This window comes from Catharus ustulatus, chromosome 22 (assembly GCF_009819885.2).
Source record: "Catharus ustulatus isolate bCatUst1 chromosome 22, bCatUst1.pri.v2, whole genome shotgun sequence".
Lineage (NCBI taxonomy): Eukaryota > Metazoa > Chordata > Aves > Passeriformes > Turdidae > Catharus > Catharus ustulatus.
Window position 1 is genome coordinate 5266076 of NC_046242.1, and position 17165 is coordinate 5283240.

Sequence of the window (17165 nt, forward strand, 5' to 3'; positions counted from 1 at the left end):
GGAAGGGCGGGCGGCACCTCCGGGGCGGGACCGAGCCCGGAAGGAAGCGGGGCCCGGCGGGGCTGGGCGGAGCGGCGGCCGGGAGGTGTGAGGGAGCCCCGGGACTGAGGGAACCCCGGGCGCTGTGAAGACCGGCAGGGCTGGGGGAGCCCCGGGGCTGCGGGAGCGCCGGGCAGTGCGAGGGCTGGCAGGGCCGAGGGAACCCTGGGCGCTGTGAGGGCCGGCAGGGCTGGCACACGGCCGTGCCGTGCTGTGAACACATCCACAGCCCCTCTCCTCAGTTTATTGTTGCGAATTCCCGCAGCTTCCCTTCCTTCTCACTTCCCTCCCCAGACCCCTCACGGGCTCCAAGGCCCGGCCCTGACCCACACAAACACCCCAGAGATGGCTTTGGGAAATATAAAAACACCCGCTGCTGTTCCAAATTCTTCTTTCCGTGCTCGGTTACATAGTGTTGTGTGCTGGTTTCCATCTCTTTTAACTCTTTTTTTTTTTTTTTTTCCCTTTTTTCTCAGCCCTGTGAGACAGGGAGCGCTTCAGCAGGACAGATGGACAGCAAGGAAATGACTTCAGAACAAGGGGAAAATTCTTCTGAACAGAGGCAGAAAGGTGCTTTATGAGCATTGCAGAACCTGGGGCAGCACAGGATGGGTGTGCAGGGAGGGAAGGATGGAGCTGGGGTCACTGGAATGATCTGATCCCGGCTGGTGTCCCTGAGCAGACACTGCACAAATGCCCTCTGCTCAGGAAGTGGTAATAAATGACTAAATTCCATTAAAACAGCCTGGGACAGAAATTCCTGCCTTAATTTTCATCTGCACTCAGGCAGAGCACACTCAAATCCCAGGGAAGGTGAGGAAAAGCACTGCAGTGGCTGCAGACCAGATGAGCCAGAATTCCAACAGTTGTCAGTATATAATCTTTTATTGCACAACACAGTCTTTAGATCCACATTTTCTTCTATGTGTTTTAAATAAAAAACATACAGACTTTATATTACCTGAACTGAAAAGTCAAAAGTATTAAGAAATAATACACTGCAGTACTCACAGTATTGAACATCACAAGTCAACATAATTATTAACAAAACACATTTGGAGATAATTCCAAACCCTGATCATTAGCATCCAGGCTGGATTTTCAAAGGCATTACGGGTTACAATGCATAGACACATACAATTTATAATTCAGCAAAACAAAATCCATTTATAAAAGTCACAGTGAGAGTGGAGGTAAACTTATACTAAGCTTGTGTAAGTAAAATGACTATGAACTTCTGGAAAGTGATTTCCAGTTAGAGAATTATATACAGGAGATAATAACAGAACAGAATTCTCCTCTGAAGTCAGCTTATTTTTTAGATTTTTTAGAACTATCCTGGGTCCTCTGTGCTGTGTGTGAAAAAGCTAAAACATCTTGAGGGCTCAGTAATGCCAACCACAACTTTAAGCCAGTGGGGTCTATAAATTGTCCAGGGTAAGTTAAAAGAAGTGAAATAAATCTATCCCAGAGTTCAGAATGAGTTAAGAGATCATTTTTTCTCCAGTGTCTGCACACAAACAGCTCTGCAGTGGGAACTGCCAGCTCTGACAGATTTTTTTTCCATCATCCCCCTCATCGTGTCCCCTGTCATCTCTGAACAATGAACAGTGAGGATAAACCTGGGAATGAGGGCACCCAGGGCTTGCAAATGCCAAATCAAGCTACAAAACCTTTAATTATATCAGTAATTAGCTTTTTAGGGAAAAAACCAACAAAACAAATGAGGGATCATGCAGCTCACAACAAGGCCCTCAGCTCCCAAAATAGAGTTCTTAGGCTGAATACATATTCCTATATAAGCCCTTAAAAGAAGTAAGAATTTATATTTCATAACAGTCATTAGAAAAAAAATAAAGCAGAAGAGTGAAATTAAAGTGATTGTGTTCTCTGTTGGTTTAATCCATTTGTTCAGGTATTTTTGGGAGTAATGAGATTTTATAAATAAGCTTCTTTAGCCACTAACAGTCACCACACTGTGATATTAAAGTATTAATTTAATAATGAGTTTAAAACAGGCTGAGTAATCACCTGGCAAACAAAGCTGAGGGTGCAGCAGAGGAGAGAGAAATTTCCTGCAGGAATTGGAGCTGTGAGAGGTTAGAGAAGGGGCTGAGGGGATCCAGTTGGAGGCTGGGAATGCTCAGCACAGACATCTCACAAATGGGGGAGTGGGGATCAGCATCTCCAAATTTTCCTTTTAGAGCTAGTGAGGATTGTCCCTGGGGAAGGAATTCACTCCCACTCCCTGATTTCCAAAAACCAGTGCTCAGGGGACACTGGAAATCAGCTCACTGGGAAAACTCAGATACACCAAAAACTCAAAGCTCTGTGTCACAAAACATCCATTGCACCAACTCAGGGCAGATCAGGGCTTAACAAAGCTCTCAGAGCAGTTTAAACTCCACATCAGGGTTTAACAAAGCTCTCAGAGCAGTTTAAAATCTCCACATCAGAGTTTAACAAAGCTCTCAGAGCAGTTTAAAATCCACATCAGGGCTTAACAAAGCTCTCAGAGCAGTTTAAAATCCACATCAGAATTTAACAAAGCTCTCAGAGCAGTTTAAAATCCACATCAGGGTTTGACAAAACTCTCAGAGCAGTTTAAAATCTCCAGGGTTTAACAAAGCTCTCAGAGCAGTTTAAGGTCTCCAGAGTTTAACAAAGCTCTCAGAGCAGTTTAAAATCCACATCAGGGTTTAACAAAGCTCTCAGAGCAATTTTAGATCTCCAGGGTTTAACAAAGCTCTCAGAGCAGTTTAAAATCCACATCAGGGTTTAACAAAACTCCCAGAGCAGTTTAAGGTCTCCACATCCTTCAGTTTGCTGGAATTTTAACAATCTCCAAGGCCAGGTTTAGGTGCTCAGGACAAGTGTTTGAGTTTTGCCTTCAAGGAGCTGAGGCAGCCCCTGGGACCCCTTTGTGCCCAGGAATGGAGCCTGGAGTGGATGAAGGAGCCCTGACTCTCCTCAGGGCTCACTGGGGGAGCCAGGGGACATTCCTGGTTTTTAACAGAGTTTGGGATGATTTTCCAAATGAGGGCAGCAGGTACCTGAGGCATGAGCTGGCTTATCACAAAACCAATGTTTAACTCAACACTTATCACTCTTTCCACATTCAGGGAAGAATATTACACAGCTAATAACAAAATTTCAAAAATATTCACATTAGCAAATTCAGGTTTTTACATATATTACATAATGAGGTGTCTCCCAAGCAGAATTCCTAAAATTAAAAAAAAAAACCCTCAAAAGGGGGTGATGCAGAAATTCCTGCTGCAATAATTCACAGCTTTTGTTTAAGGTAACTAAACCTGAAGTGCTTAAAAAAAAAAAAAAGAACTCACGCTCATTGATGCAGAACTGAGCCCTCATTAGAGGTTAAAACAAAAATTTAAATGAAAAATCCAGTTCATGCACCACAAGGAGCACAGAGGGTCTGTTTATGGCACAAAGGCTCCCCAGACCAAAGCTGGCAGCACCTTCACTTTCCTCTGAGGAGGATGGAAGTTCAGCAAGGAATAGTTCAGATTCCTGTGCAGAAGATTGGGTTAAAAGTTAAAAATCTACACCAAGTTATTTTTAGATTTTTTTTTAAACTCTTGAGCTCAGCAGCCATTAACTGCTGTACATAAACACCTTTTCATGTCATTTTTGGGTGCTTCATAAGGGTTATTTTCATTTTTTTTTTATTTTCCTATTTTTATTTTATTTTCCCCCTTCCTATTTCACAAGCATAAAACAGATGCAGAAACATTTCATGTGCTATGGAATTGGCCAACTCACTCCCTTTGTTCCCTGTTAAGAACCACTCCACAATGGCTATAAAGGGAATGTTAAAAAAAATTGGTCTTGTCATGTTTTTATATAAAAAATAGTTAACAATTCTAATTTTAAATAAATAACCTTCAACTGTCCCACCATTTCTCCAGTATTCAAATGGATTTACTGCTCTCAACCACAGGGATTTGGGGCTGTGAGGGTGGAAAAGTGACTCTGTAGATGATAAAGTGGCAAAAAAAAAAAGCTAAGAGAGCATAGAAAAATATGAATTAGCAAAACTGGCCTGCCCAGATATAAAGAAAAGTCCTAAAGGGAAAAAAAAAAGCAGAATTCCATAGTTTAATGATACAATTGTACACCAAAATCCTCACTCCTCTCAAACATGGAATTGGTAGATCAGCCACTCCCAGATTTTGTTGCAAATGTAGAATTTCCAAAGCTCCAGGCCCAGAAAAGAGAATCAGTCACGTTCCATAACCCAGATTTTCATTACACCCCCTGCCATCCACCTGCACAATTCTGCTTTGCTAAAAAATGAGCACAGCCTGGGCAAGAGCAGTGAAATCTTGTAAACAAAGACTGCTTGGGACAATTAAAATATTGTTAACCTGGACAAATCACAAATGGCAGCACTAATTAAAGCTTGTGGGATTAAATTCATGTTTTCCTTTCCAGTATTGCACTTCATGTCTTCAGCAGGATGAGAACTTGGATTAAGACACAGCTGATACAGAGCAAGATTTTCATTTTCTCTAAACAATGAACAGGAAAAAGTTACAAAATCCCAGTGTGTGCCTATGAAGGAGTAACAAAAATGACTGAAACAGGAATTTTGTCATCACAGCTTCTCCTGAACAACAGCAGGGAAATTCCTAAAGCCAAACCAGAAAATATACTGTGAAAATCAAATTGTGATGCATTTCTACAAGGAGTGCTGGAATTCCAACCAGAGTTCTGTAAATATATTTATGGGAAGAGGTAAAAAATCCCTCTGAAAATTCCAGTAAAACTGCAATTCTCACTAAATATCTGTAATTCTGAACATCTGAAAATCCTGAACTTAAATACCTGAAGTGCACAAGCAGCCAGAGCTTTGTAAGGCTCAGCTTTAAATGTTATTTAATTTCATAAGAAATTGTGGTTTGCAGTTTAGATTCCTTGGAAAGAAAGAAAACAAAAAAGCAGCAAAGAAACCAAGCAAAACTTCCTCTCCTTGCAGGGAAACTTTAAAACTTTAATCTCAGTTTAACTTTAACTTTAAAGCTGTAACAGCAAGGCTGTTATTTCAGGAAACAATTGAAACAAATTTAAATTTAGATCCAAATGTGCAGAATTCTTTCTATTCAAGTTTTTCTCTGCCCTTGAAACTCAGAGATCAGCAGGGAGACACCCACCTCAGAGAGAATTTAGTTCCTAAATTAAATATATCTGAGGGTGACAAGGCAAAAAAAATGATCTCTTTTCTTGCAAGACAATTTGATCCTCAAGTTCTTTGAGTCATTCTAAAAATTGTCTCAGAAACATGAGAATTTTGATCACTGTCATTAATGTTCCTTAAGAATTTTGGTCAGCAGTTTAATTAAGCAATATTCTTGGATTAATTAATCCAATGGAATGCAATATGCAAATATTTATTTTGTCTCTCTCTTTAAGATTATTTTGAAGCCTCTCCAAGCAGGTTGGAGTTTTACCTCACAAAATGAGATGTTCAGATTTTCTCCCTCTCAGTGAATTCAGTAGTTGAAATTTGGGATGTGGTTGCTCATGGCAGAAGTACAAAATTTTCTGAAGAAATTACAATTCATATTATAATTATAATATGGTTGCCTCTTCCAGCATGGGAAGAAATTTCCTACTGCTTTAGAGTGGAGAAGTGTCTGAATATGAAGTCTGAATTTTGTTTCTCCTTCTATGACACCAAGAGGGGTCAACAAGAAGGATAAAATGCAGATTAAATTGTCTGAAAAGGGTGAGGTGAGGGAAGCACTGGTTTAATATCATCTGACTTGAAGTCTAAAATAAATTTAATATCACAGAATGTAAAAAGAGTCAGTAATAAAATAATATACATTAAATATTCCTCTTACTACTGCTAATAGGAACATACAGACAGGGTTTTCTCATTTACCAAAAGCCTTTGTAAATGACCTGGTTCTAAAGAGCTTTGTTTTGTATATATTGTAAACATTTAGAATTTCTAAGGCTAAAAACAGGCACAAGTCTTCCATGAACAGTTATTATTCCTAAAAGCATTAAGGAATATATTCCAGATCTGCTATTTCAACAGAAATAATTGAAGTATAACATTATAATTCACAACATAGATCCTTAATTAAAAAACAAATACAGCTTAACCCTGACAACAATTAATTATATATAGGGAATACTCTTTTTTTTTTTTTTCTTTTTTTAAATTATCTAGTACATCAAAATGACATTTCCAGAATCTTTGTGCTGGGTGTGACTCAAATTTTATAAAGTTGAAGGAGGAACTAAAACATTTCTAAGAGGGTAAAGCTTCAGTAGCACCCCAGATTCCCAAAAATGCAGGAAAAATCTGCAATTGCATCCTGAAGCCACTCCTGGTGGCACCTTTGAGCAGATGTTCAGCCACTCCCCTCCATCCTTCCCATGAGGTGATTTTGTTTTGTGCCTCGTTAAGGTACCTGAGCCAACAGTCTGATTTCAGGCTGGTTTTTCAAGTTTCCAGAGGTTTTCCCAACCCCTGCCAGCAGGCTGATCCCAAGGAATGTGAGCAGCAAACCTGCCAAGAACATTTCCCCTCTAGGAATCCTCTCACCCCTCTCTGTGCCACCACACCTCACCAGCAGGAGATCTTCAAAGAGCATTTGTCCTCTTGGAGTCCTTTCATACCACCAGGTGATTTTTGAAAGAACATTTGTCCTCTAGGAATCCTCTGTGCCATCACACCTCACCACCAGATGAACTTCAAAGAACATTTGTCCTCTAGGAATCCTCTGTGCCATCACACCTCACCACCAGATGAACTTCAAAGAACATTTGTCCTCTAGGAATCCTCTGTGCCACCACAACTCACCACCAGACGATCTTCAAAGAACATTTGTCCTCTAGGAGTCCCCTCACCCCTTTGCCCTGTCACAACTCACCACCAAATGATCTTGGAAGAACATTTGTCCTCTAGAGTCCTCTGTGCCACCACAACTCACCACCAAATGATTTTGGAAGAACATTTGTCCTCCAGAAGTCCTCTGTGAGGCCCAGATCACCAGCAGGTGATCTTGAAAGAACATTTATCCTCCAGAAGTCCTTACACCTCTTTTCTCTGCCACAACTCACCGCCAGGTGCTTTTTTAGGGGACATTTGTCCTCTAGAAGTCCTTTCACACTCACCACCAGGTGATCCTGAAAGAACACTTGTCCTCTAGAAGTCCTCTATGCCACCACACCTCAGCACCAGACGATCTTGAAAGAACATTTGTCCTCTAGGAATCCTCTGTGCCACCACAACTCACCACCAGATGATCCTGAGAGAACATTTGTCCTCTAGAAGTCCTCTGTGCCACCACACCTCACCATCAGATGATCTTAGAAGAGCATTTGTCCTCTAGAAGTCCTTTCATACCACCAGGTGATCTTGAAAGAACATTTGTCCTCTAGAGTCCTCCCATTTCTCTCTGTGCCACCACAACTCACCACCAGACGATCCTGAGAGAACATTTGTCCTCAAGAGTCCTCTGTGAGGCCAGGTTACCATCAGATGATCTTGAAAGAACATTTGTCCTCTAGAAGTCCTTTCACACTCACCACCAGGTGATCTTGAAAGAACATTTGTATTCTAGAAGTCCTCTCACACTCCCCACCAGACCATCCTGAGAGAACATTTGTATTCTAGAAGTCCTCTGTGCCACCACACCTCACCACCAGATGAACTTCAAAGAACATTTGTCCTCTAGGAATCCTCTGTGCCACCACAACTCACTGCCAGGTGATCCTGAAAGAACATTTTGTCCTCTAGAGTCCTCTGTGCCACCACACCTCCCCACCAGACGATCCTGAGAGAACATCTGTCCTCTAGAGTCCCCTGTGAGGCGCGGGTCACCACCAGGTGATCTTGAACTCGTAGATGGGGCGCTTGCAGTAGTAGTGGTTGATGAGGTGCTTGTCGCAGACGCCGATGCACTGGTGGTCCACGGTGATGCCGCGGGCGGACAGGTCGGTGACGATGCAGTGCAGCAGGTCATAGACATCGGCCACGGCCTCCCAGGGCCCGAAGGACACGTCCACCTCGCAGTGGTGCTCAAAGAGCTTGGTCTCGCTCTCGCTGCGCTCGAAACGCAGCGAGTTGAAGTGGGGGCACTCGTAGGGAGTGATGGGCATCTCCTCCTTGAACACGCACACCTTGAGCTTGGCGAACCTGGCCTTCCTCTGCATGGCGCGCAGCTTGGCGATCTCGATGATCCGCTCCAGGTGGTCTGAGACAAACAGTCAAAAAACAGACAAAGACTTGAGGGTTCCAACGAATCAGCAAGGAAAGATCAAACAATTATTGCATGTAGAACATTTCACTGCATGTTCTCAGCAAAATATAGAATAATCAAACCAATCTCGGTTATCTGGTGAACTTGGTGGCTTTGTTATAGTTATGTGGCCTCACTACAAGGCCAGGTTTATTCAGTTGCAAGTCCTGACACAACAAATGCAGACAAACCCTCCCATTTTATAACATTACAGCCTAATCTTGCTCCCTTTTAAACACAGAAATCCACACCCTGGGATGCAGCAGGATGTGGACACCTCAAAGATCCAAACAGCATGAAAAATACAGAATAAAGCTCCCAGCTGCAATGGGATCAGTCTGGGAGCTGAGAGCACAATGGATGTGGAGACCTCAAAGTTCCAAACAGCATGAAAAATTCAGAATAAAGTTCCCAGCTGCAATGGGATCAGTCTGGGAGCTGAGAGCACAATGGATGTGGACACCTCAAAGATCCAAACAGCATGAAAAATGCAGAATAAAGTTCCCAGCTGCAATGGGATCAGTCTGGGAGCTGAGAGCAGACTGAAAGCAGGAGGTTTAACACTGAAATCCCACTAGAAGAAAGAGTCAGTGCTATTTTGTTTATTTACCTTTGTAATATGGCATTAGGCCCAGGAAAGCTTGTCTAACTTTTTCTCCTTTAAGAGGCTGGATATCCTCTAGATTGTCTAGCAAGGGTCCTATGGAATAATACTGAGCCTCCTTGTACACTGACCTCACTCGCTCTCGGGGGGGCAGGTCACCAGATCTTAGGAAGTTTAGTATGTCTCTATAAAAAAAAAACAGCAAAAAAAAAATCATTAACCAACACATTTCTGCCAAAACTGCTGCAGGTGGGGAAGAGGAAATGCTGGATAGTCATTGTTTGCTCTGTTGAGACAGTAAGTGAAATAAATGAGCCATATTCCCAACATTTGTTTGTAAAACCTTTTGCCACGTTCAGGTTTCCAAGCCATCATTTCGCATTTTGCCTCAGTTGATGTCAAAACTCATTTGAAAAAATATCAGTGGATTTTAAACCAAACATTCAGTGTGGAGGAAACCATTTATAACACAGAAGAGGCCAGAGTGTTTCATGGGAAAGAGATTGTGGTCACTGCATTTCAAATTTAGGTCTGGGACAAAATAAACTTTTGTGTTTTCCCAGAGAATTTTATTTATGAACATTTTATTCCACACAGCAGGATCTTTTGACAGGGAAAGAAATCACTTTATAAATATTAACCAACAGAACCCTTATCAAATAAACAAAAAAATCACTTTGTAAGTGTTAACCAAGAAAACCTTATCAAATAAAAGCAGCATTACTGCAATCTTAAAATGACAACAAATACAGCAGGTGCTAACCTGGCTCTCTGTCCCAGCTCTATTTTCAATTGAGGTTGATAACATCACAAATTAATTGATTTTCCAACAATTGCCTCATGCCAAGACACAATTATTTTAGAATAAACACAGTTGGTTAATCCATCTCTGTCCCAGATTATGGTACAACCCAAGAGTGTGTGAAAATAATTCAATGCTCCTCTGTTGAAGAAGAAAATAAGGAAATGTCTATAAAGGAACAACAAGAAATTTGGGATAAATTGCAATATGTGCTTTGGGCAAAGACCTGGATCCATGAACACTGACCACCTTTTTTAGCAATCTCACCCCAATTCAAACAGAGCATTAGTAATCATGGTCAGTTCAATTGAAATAAAATAAAAGCTGTGCACTTAGGAAGGAATCCTGGAGGTGAAGGAATATGGCAGCACCAACAAAAATAATTTAGAGAAATAAATTCTTTGAAGACTTGGGCTTTCTTTTAGCAGTTATATCCTGTTAAAAGACTGAAAACATCATATTTTCAGCTGTGTAAGAATCCCAGATTCATTCCTTCCATTCCCTCTTCCCTACAGATACTGGGTATCAGTTAAAACCCAGCCTTGTGCAAAGGAGTTTCCTGGGTAAAGCAATGCCAAACACTTCTTCAAACCATCGAAACAACTTGATACCTTCAAAGGAGACACTCTAGGGGAGACAATGCACAAATTCAAAGCGTTTCTTGTTTTTCCTTTCCCACTGCACAACCAACAAAGAGTTTTTAACTGCAGTTACTCCTGTGATGTTTGAAGGTAAATACAATTTAACTCAAAGCAAAAAACTGTTCAAAATCAGTTTAAAAACAAGTTTCAAAGCAAGTTTTCAGTAAGAACTTTGGAAGCCTGCCCTGAGAGTGGTGACATACCCGAAGTAGGTGCCATCCCTGTCGATGAAGTACCTGCCCTCGGCGTCCGTGGGGATGTAGTGCCTGCCGCTGAACATGGCTGCCAGCATGGTGTCCTCGTACCTGCGCAGCGTGGACAGTCTGGTGGTGAAAAACATCCCCCCCACGTTCAGGGGGACAACCTCTGGGAACTGCAAAAACAAGCAGCACATCAGGAAGGAGCCCCCTGTCCTCTGCAGGTGACAAAGGGCACAGCTCCCAAAAGGCACTTGCATTTGTCACTGGGATAAATGTGGGGTTCCTGCCATGCTGCCACAGCAGGGAGATTTGAGGGGTAAAAATTTGGATGGTTTGGTTGCTGGGAGGAATCAGGGAGTGGTTTAGTTGTAGCTGGGAATCTGAAGCAGCAGAAATCATTCAGCTGGAATAGCAGATATTTGAGATATTAATGCCTCCTCTTGGCTCTTTTGGGGAAATAACAAAACAAAACCCCTTCGCCAGCCTTACACAGAGAGAAAATAAAGGGAAGAAATCTCAGGTCAACCTTGGGATGGCACCCTGCTGGTTCCTTTATACCACCAGACTATACTATACACCGAAAAAAAATTGTATTTCTTTACATCAGGCCTAAAAATCTAACTATGCCTTAAGTGCCAGAATAAACACTTAATGACATGTTCCAAATCCAGACCTGGATGAAACTCGTCAGTAAAGCTGCCCAGCTACTCAAATAAACTCAAGAGACTTCATTTTACTCGAACATGTTAAGTGAGCTGGGTAACCACAAGGAAATGCTGAATTCTTCATCCCCATCTCAGGTGAGCCCTTACCTGCTGAGGCAGCAGAGGTAGCGCCTGTCCTGCCTGGCTGGCGGTGGGAGTGGCCGGCTCTTGGAAATCATCCTCAGCATCCGAGCTCGACATGGCATCATCCGGGGTGGCACTCACTTTGCTCTGCCCCGTGACAACCACCATCCCTCTGGCTCTGGGGAGCAGCTCTGCTGGGTAGGAGGCCGTGGCAGTGCTGAAAGGAGACCCAAATTAACTCCTCGAATGCCCCAAATCAGCGGGGCGCGGCCGCGTTATCCCGGGAGCAGGAGCTGCAGGGATGCCCAGAGAGCGGGCAGGGATGCTCAGGGGGCGGGCAGGGCTGCGGGCAGGAACCCCTGGACACCGCCGCTCCAAGGCACCGCCGCTCCGGGCACCGCCGCCCCCAGGCCCTGCAGCCACCGAGCGCTGCCGGCGCTGGGAAGAGCCCGGCGTGCATTGGCTGCGCGGTGCAAGGAGCGATTGGCCCGGCGAGGCTTTGCAGCAAAATGTCATTTGCTGGCAGAATTTGGGTGGCCGCTGTCGCAGCCTGTCCCTCGCCAGGGGCGGGATGCAGGAACGCGGCCCTGCCACATCGGCGACACCCGGCTCCGGCTGTCACCTTCAGCACGGCCCGGCTCCGGAATTCCCTGCGAAATGGGAAATCCGGGATTTCCCACCCTGCCCGAATATGAGCTGTCCTTATCGCGCTGCTAATTATCAATCTGAATTTAACACTCACAAGGCTCCTCGGTCCATCCTCAGTGGGAGAATTGGATGCACGGACAAACCGCAGGGTAAAGAAAATAATTGAAAGAGCAGAGCAGCAAAGAGAAAGCTCGCTGCTCTCCTTACACTGCACTGGGTAAAATCCCCGTTCCCAGAGTATCTCCAGCAGCACTACAACTCCCTAACACACATTCCAACACCTCTCAAATCACTATAAAATATAGGATTGTTTGCACAAGCACATCTGGCACATTTATTTATTAACTCATGGGTGCTTTGCCTCAAAATCAGCGAGAAAAAAAACGACATAACATTTTAAAAATCTGCCTTAATAATTCTGCAAACAGTCATTGTGCACACTGTTAGAGCTCAGCTCTTAAAGGAAATATTGAATTTAGAGTGAACCCAGACAGAGCTGGGATGCTCCTGAGGAAACAAATAAGTAACTACAGTAATTTCACGAATACAAGCCGCACCAATTTGACCAAAATTTTGGTGGAAACCCGGAAGTGCGGCTAATATTCCGGGGCGGCTAATCTATTAACAAAATTCTAAAAGCTGCCAACACGGAAGTGAGAGCCCGCGGCAGCCCCAAGCCAAGCTGGAGCCCGGCCGGCCCCGGCAGAGGTGGGAAAGCCTGGCAGAGGCGGGGCCAGCAGTGTCGGGGGCGGGCGGCAGAGCCCGGGCCAGCAGGGCGGGGGAGCCCGGGAGAACTGGGGCTAGCAGTGCAGGGGAGCATGGCAGAAGCAGGAAGGCCGGCGGGTGGGGCTGCCTGGCAGCGGGGGAAGCCCAGCATAATCGGGGCCAGCAGCGTGGGGGAGCCCGGCGGTGCGGGGGCCTGCAGTGCCGGCCAGGGCGAGGAAACGCGGCGGCGGTGCAGACGGGAGGGGGCGGCCGGCGAGCCTGGTGGCGGCGGCGGCAGCCCTGCCGGCGGGGCGAGCGAAAGCGGCGCTCGCGAAAGCGCCGCCGCGAGCCGCGAACCGCGAGCCGCGAAAGCGCCGCCGCGAGCCGCGAACCGCGAGCCGCGAAAGCGCCGCCGCGAGCCGCGAGCCGCGAACCGCGAGCCGCGAGAGCGCCGCCGCGAGCCGCGAACCGCGAGCCGCGAGCCGCGAGCCGCGAGCCGCGAGCCGCGAACCGCGAGCCGCGAACCGCGAGCCGCGAACCGCGAACCGCGAGCCGCGAACCGCGAGCCGCGAATGCGCCGCCGCGAGCCGCGAAAGCGCCGCGGGGCGGGCGCGGCGCTCGCGAGGCGCGGCGCGGGGCGAGCCCGGCGGCGGCAGCCCTGCCAGCCGGGCGAGCGAACGCGGCAGCGGGGCGGTGCTGACGGGAGAGGGGGGCCAGCGAGCCCGGCGGCGGCGGCAGTACCACCCGGCCAGCCCCGCCGAGCCGTGGCGCTGAGCTGGGCCACCCGGCCCCGTCGGCAACCATGAGCGGGCCGAGCCTGCCTGGCCCCGCCCCGAGGCAGTAAAGCCCGCTATGCCGCGATCCTGTTACTAATTGGCCAATTTGTGAAAGCTGCGCACGGATTCTCGCGACGAACGAAAGTGCGGCTAATATTCGGGGTGCGGCTTATCTATTGACAAAGACAGCAACATTGTCAAGGCACCGGGGGTGCGGCTTATAATCCGTGCGGCTTGTATTCGTGAAACTACTGTACTGTGAAATTCCAAATGTTTCTAAGCTGCAGCTCATTCAGAGGCCAGGCTCAGCTCAGAGAGGAATTTAATTTCTCTTCTCTGCAATTCATAATAATTTTTCCACCCCAGGAAAATCTGTACAGGCAGATAAATCAGGATGGAAGTGCTTCTGAAGGGCCACACCCTATTAACAATTTTAATACTTGTCCTAAAACAACATTTATTCTGACATCATCAATTATCCAAACAACTCAGCTATGCCTCAGAGATAAAGGATACCCACAATATAAATGAAAGATTATTTTGCTAGGGATTCCTTTAAGGAGGTAAACAAATCAGCCAGAGGGAGCTTGCAGAGCAGCATTTATAAGATGCACAGTCAAAAACTGAGGGGAGCCTGTATTTACTGTGAATGTATTATTTATAAAGCTGCCACTTGACACCAGTGCTTTGGCTGCTATTTCTGGTTCTCTTTAGAGTACTCAAAAGAACACAAGATTGACCAAAAAACGTGTTCTTTGTCTGCATTTTTTAAGGATATCCCATAGATTTCACTTAAATGGAGTGTAATGGGAACAAACAACATCCACTCCATTAAATGTATCAGCATTATTGACCACAAAATGGGTTTTTGGGGTAAGTTCATCCATTTGGCACTGCACCAAAAAGGGTCTCTTTCCCCACAGAGCTGGAGTCTGAGAAAAAAGGATTTTTCTCCCTCTTTCATGATCTCCTTCAATATGACACCAAGGTTTGAGAAAAACAAAAAAGCCATGAGACAGCATTAATTGCATTCTGCTCAGGAGTGCCAACCTGCTCTGCCATTGGAACATCCAACAAAACAATCCCTTAATAATGAGGTTCAGCAGATCACCATGAGCCCAGGATTCTGAGAACAAGCTTAGTGGCAATAAAAAGATCAATGAGTGACAAGTGGAACCTGTTTTTTGGCGTTCATTAAAAGCTGAGTGAAGTCCCTCTCTAGGCTGGCTTCACCTGTCCAGGGAGCAGTGAAACAGAGCTGTGCTGACAGGAGCTGAGTCCTCCTGAAAGAAAACCAGAATTAATCACTGCATTTCATGGAGAAAACACATCCATCTCAATCCCAGAAGAGTTTGGGTTGAACTTAAAGATCATCCAGTCCCACCCTCCTGCCATGGCCACAGACCAGGTTACTGCAAGCCCCATCCAAACCTGGGCTGTTCCTTCTCTTTGCACTTAAAGCACGTGCAATGATTATTTTTAACTATGTGCAGAAATGTGTTAAATCTCTCTGTAATTTATTCTGTAAATAAATTTACAGAATTTATTTATTTAAACTAAGCAAATGCCTCCATTTCACTTGCAAATCCATCTAGGTCTAGATCAACAGATAGCTAATGGGAAAACACCACCACTAAACAAAATCATCATTAAATCAAATATTTGATTGAAGCAGCATCAGCAGCATCCAACTCTACCAGAAATGGCTCCTTCCAGTCCTTCCAGCTGTCATTTAAGAGCAGGGATTGCTTCCTGGAGCTCTGTTGGGGACAGCTCAGGTGTTTGACACACAGCAAAGCAAGCTCAGTAAATGAACTGGCCCTGCCAGTTTGGCTCCATTCCCCAGGGAATGACAGCAGCCCTTGATGCCAAGATTTAGAAAAGCTGTTAAAGGCTCTGCTGTTTTCTCAGCTTCTACATATTGGTTTAAATAGCTTTTTCTTAACTATCTTCTGAGGCTGCACCGGTGTTGGCAAAGTTACAAACAAAAAAATGTTAAATACCAACAAAAAAAGACATAAGGGTTAAAAGACAAAGGATTTTTTATCCAGGTTCTGATGTATGAAACCATCACAGAGAATTCTTTGGGATGTGCTTTTTTGGGGAGATACCAGCAAGATTTTTAAAGAGAAACTGGGGTAGAATGAGACCTGATTTAGCATCACCAACTTCAAGAGACACAGGTGACTGAAAGGTGAACACAGAGGGAAAAGACACAACATCCAGAAAATTCCAAGGAATCTGTGTCAGAACAGCAAAGAAACATCCTGGAAGCAGGGCTGGGATGTCTGAGCTGCAATAAACTGGATTGGAGAATCCTGGAGTGTACAACCCCAGCATCTCCAGTCATAAACAACAGCACAGAGTATGATGAAAGGGCAGTGCAACCCGAGTTTTGAGGTGAGAGCAGAGACAGGGGGACTGTCCATCACAGTGACAGGACAGGACAGGACAGGACAGGACAGCAGGGACCCCTGGCTGGGAGTGACCTCTGGGGCTGCACCCCCCGGTGCCCGGCACTGCCCCTCACACACAACCCCTCAGCTTTTATTGTCTGACAGCCGTGAGGAGCACAGCCATCACCACAGCGGCTGCACGCCGAGAGTCAGGGAATAACCAACAATTCATGAATAACCGATTAATAATTAACTCGCGGTGGCTGCCAGGGTGACAGCCCGTGAGGGGCTGCCCCGGCCGCGGCCCCTCCGCTGCCCGAGCCCCTCCAGCCCCGCGGCCTGGTGGATGAAGGGATGAGGAGATGTGTGAGGGGATGGGTGAGGGGATGTGTGAGAGGATGGGGCAGAGGGCCCGGCTGTCCCCGCCCGCGCTCACCTGGTGCCCGCCCGCGGCTGCGGCTCCAGCTCCGGCTCCGCTCGGGCCCGGGGCAGCGGCCGCGCCCCCGCGTCACGTACGGGCCCATCCGGGTCCCGGCGGGCGGAGCCGCGGCGGCCCGGGAGCGGCACCGGGAACGGCACCGGCACCGGGAATGGCACCGGGTTATCCTCAGTCAGCAGCTCCCGGGGAAACGCCCAGCCGCAATTAGCGGGGTTAATGGGCGATGCCGGCAGCGGCGGGGCCGCGCTGCCCTCAGCCGGCAGCAGGGGAGGCCCCGGCCCCGCGTGTGGGGGAATCTCCTCCCTTCCTTCCTATCAGCATCCCCGACGGGAAAGCCAAACTCCGAGAAATGGAAATATTTTAGCAAGAATTCCTCTCAAACCAGCGGGGAAGGTTGAAGCCACCTTCAGCACCTTGAAGCCATCGAGGGGAGCAGGAATCGAGACACGACAACCATCCCAAAAACACCTTCTGGAAATAATCCTGTTCCACCTTGTATCCGTCTTTGTTCCTAAAGATCGAAACTTTACCACACAACTCGGGGCAGCAGGAATTGAGACAGGACAACCACCCAAAAACACCTTCTGGAAATAATCCTGTTCCACATTGTATCCCAAAGATCGAAACTTTACCACACAACTCAGGGCAGCAGCTTCCCCCCAGCAGAGCATCTCAGAACCAAATTGCCTTTGAGGAACAAATTCAAGAGTCTAAAAATAACCAACTTCTTCCTGCAGTAAACAAATCTCACTTTACTCCTCCCCATAGGACACTCCAATTTAACACTTCATCACTACCCAGCTCTTAAAAACATTAAACTGCAAACCTTAAAATAAGATCCAAAC

The 17165-nt window shown here is 46.1% G+C and overlaps 1 protein-coding gene across 3 annotated transcripts; it reads right to left on the bottom strand.

Annotated features, from left to right (window-relative positions):
• Positions 1–896: 896 nt before the first annotated feature.
• On the bottom strand, positions 897–16383 carry KCTD7 (potassium channel tetramerization domain containing 7). Of its 3 annotated transcripts, XR_004419943.1 has the most exons (7): positions 16318–16383; positions 14663–14768; positions 11381–11573; positions 10572–10741; positions 8932–9110; positions 7840–8276; positions 897–7717 (listed from the first exon to the last, which is right to left on the bottom strand). XR_004419943.1 is itself a non-coding variant. In XM_033078308.1 (6 exons), the coding sequence occupies exons 3-6, from the start codon at positions 11522–11524 to the stop codon at positions 7900–7902; spliced, it is 870 nt and encodes a 289-aa protein (XP_032934199.1). In that variant the 5' UTR covers positions 11525–11573; positions 14663–14768; positions 16318–16383; the 3' UTR covers positions 897–7899. The 3 variants fall into 3 exon arrangements, 2 of the variants coding, with proteins under 2 accessions (XP_032934199.1, XP_042635838.1); XM_033078308.1 differs by having other exon boundaries at positions 897–8276; XM_042779904.1 differs by lacking the exons at positions 14663–14768; positions 16318–16383 and having other exon boundaries at positions 897–8276; positions 11381–11736.
• Between the last annotated feature and the right edge of the window lie 782 nt (positions 16384–17165).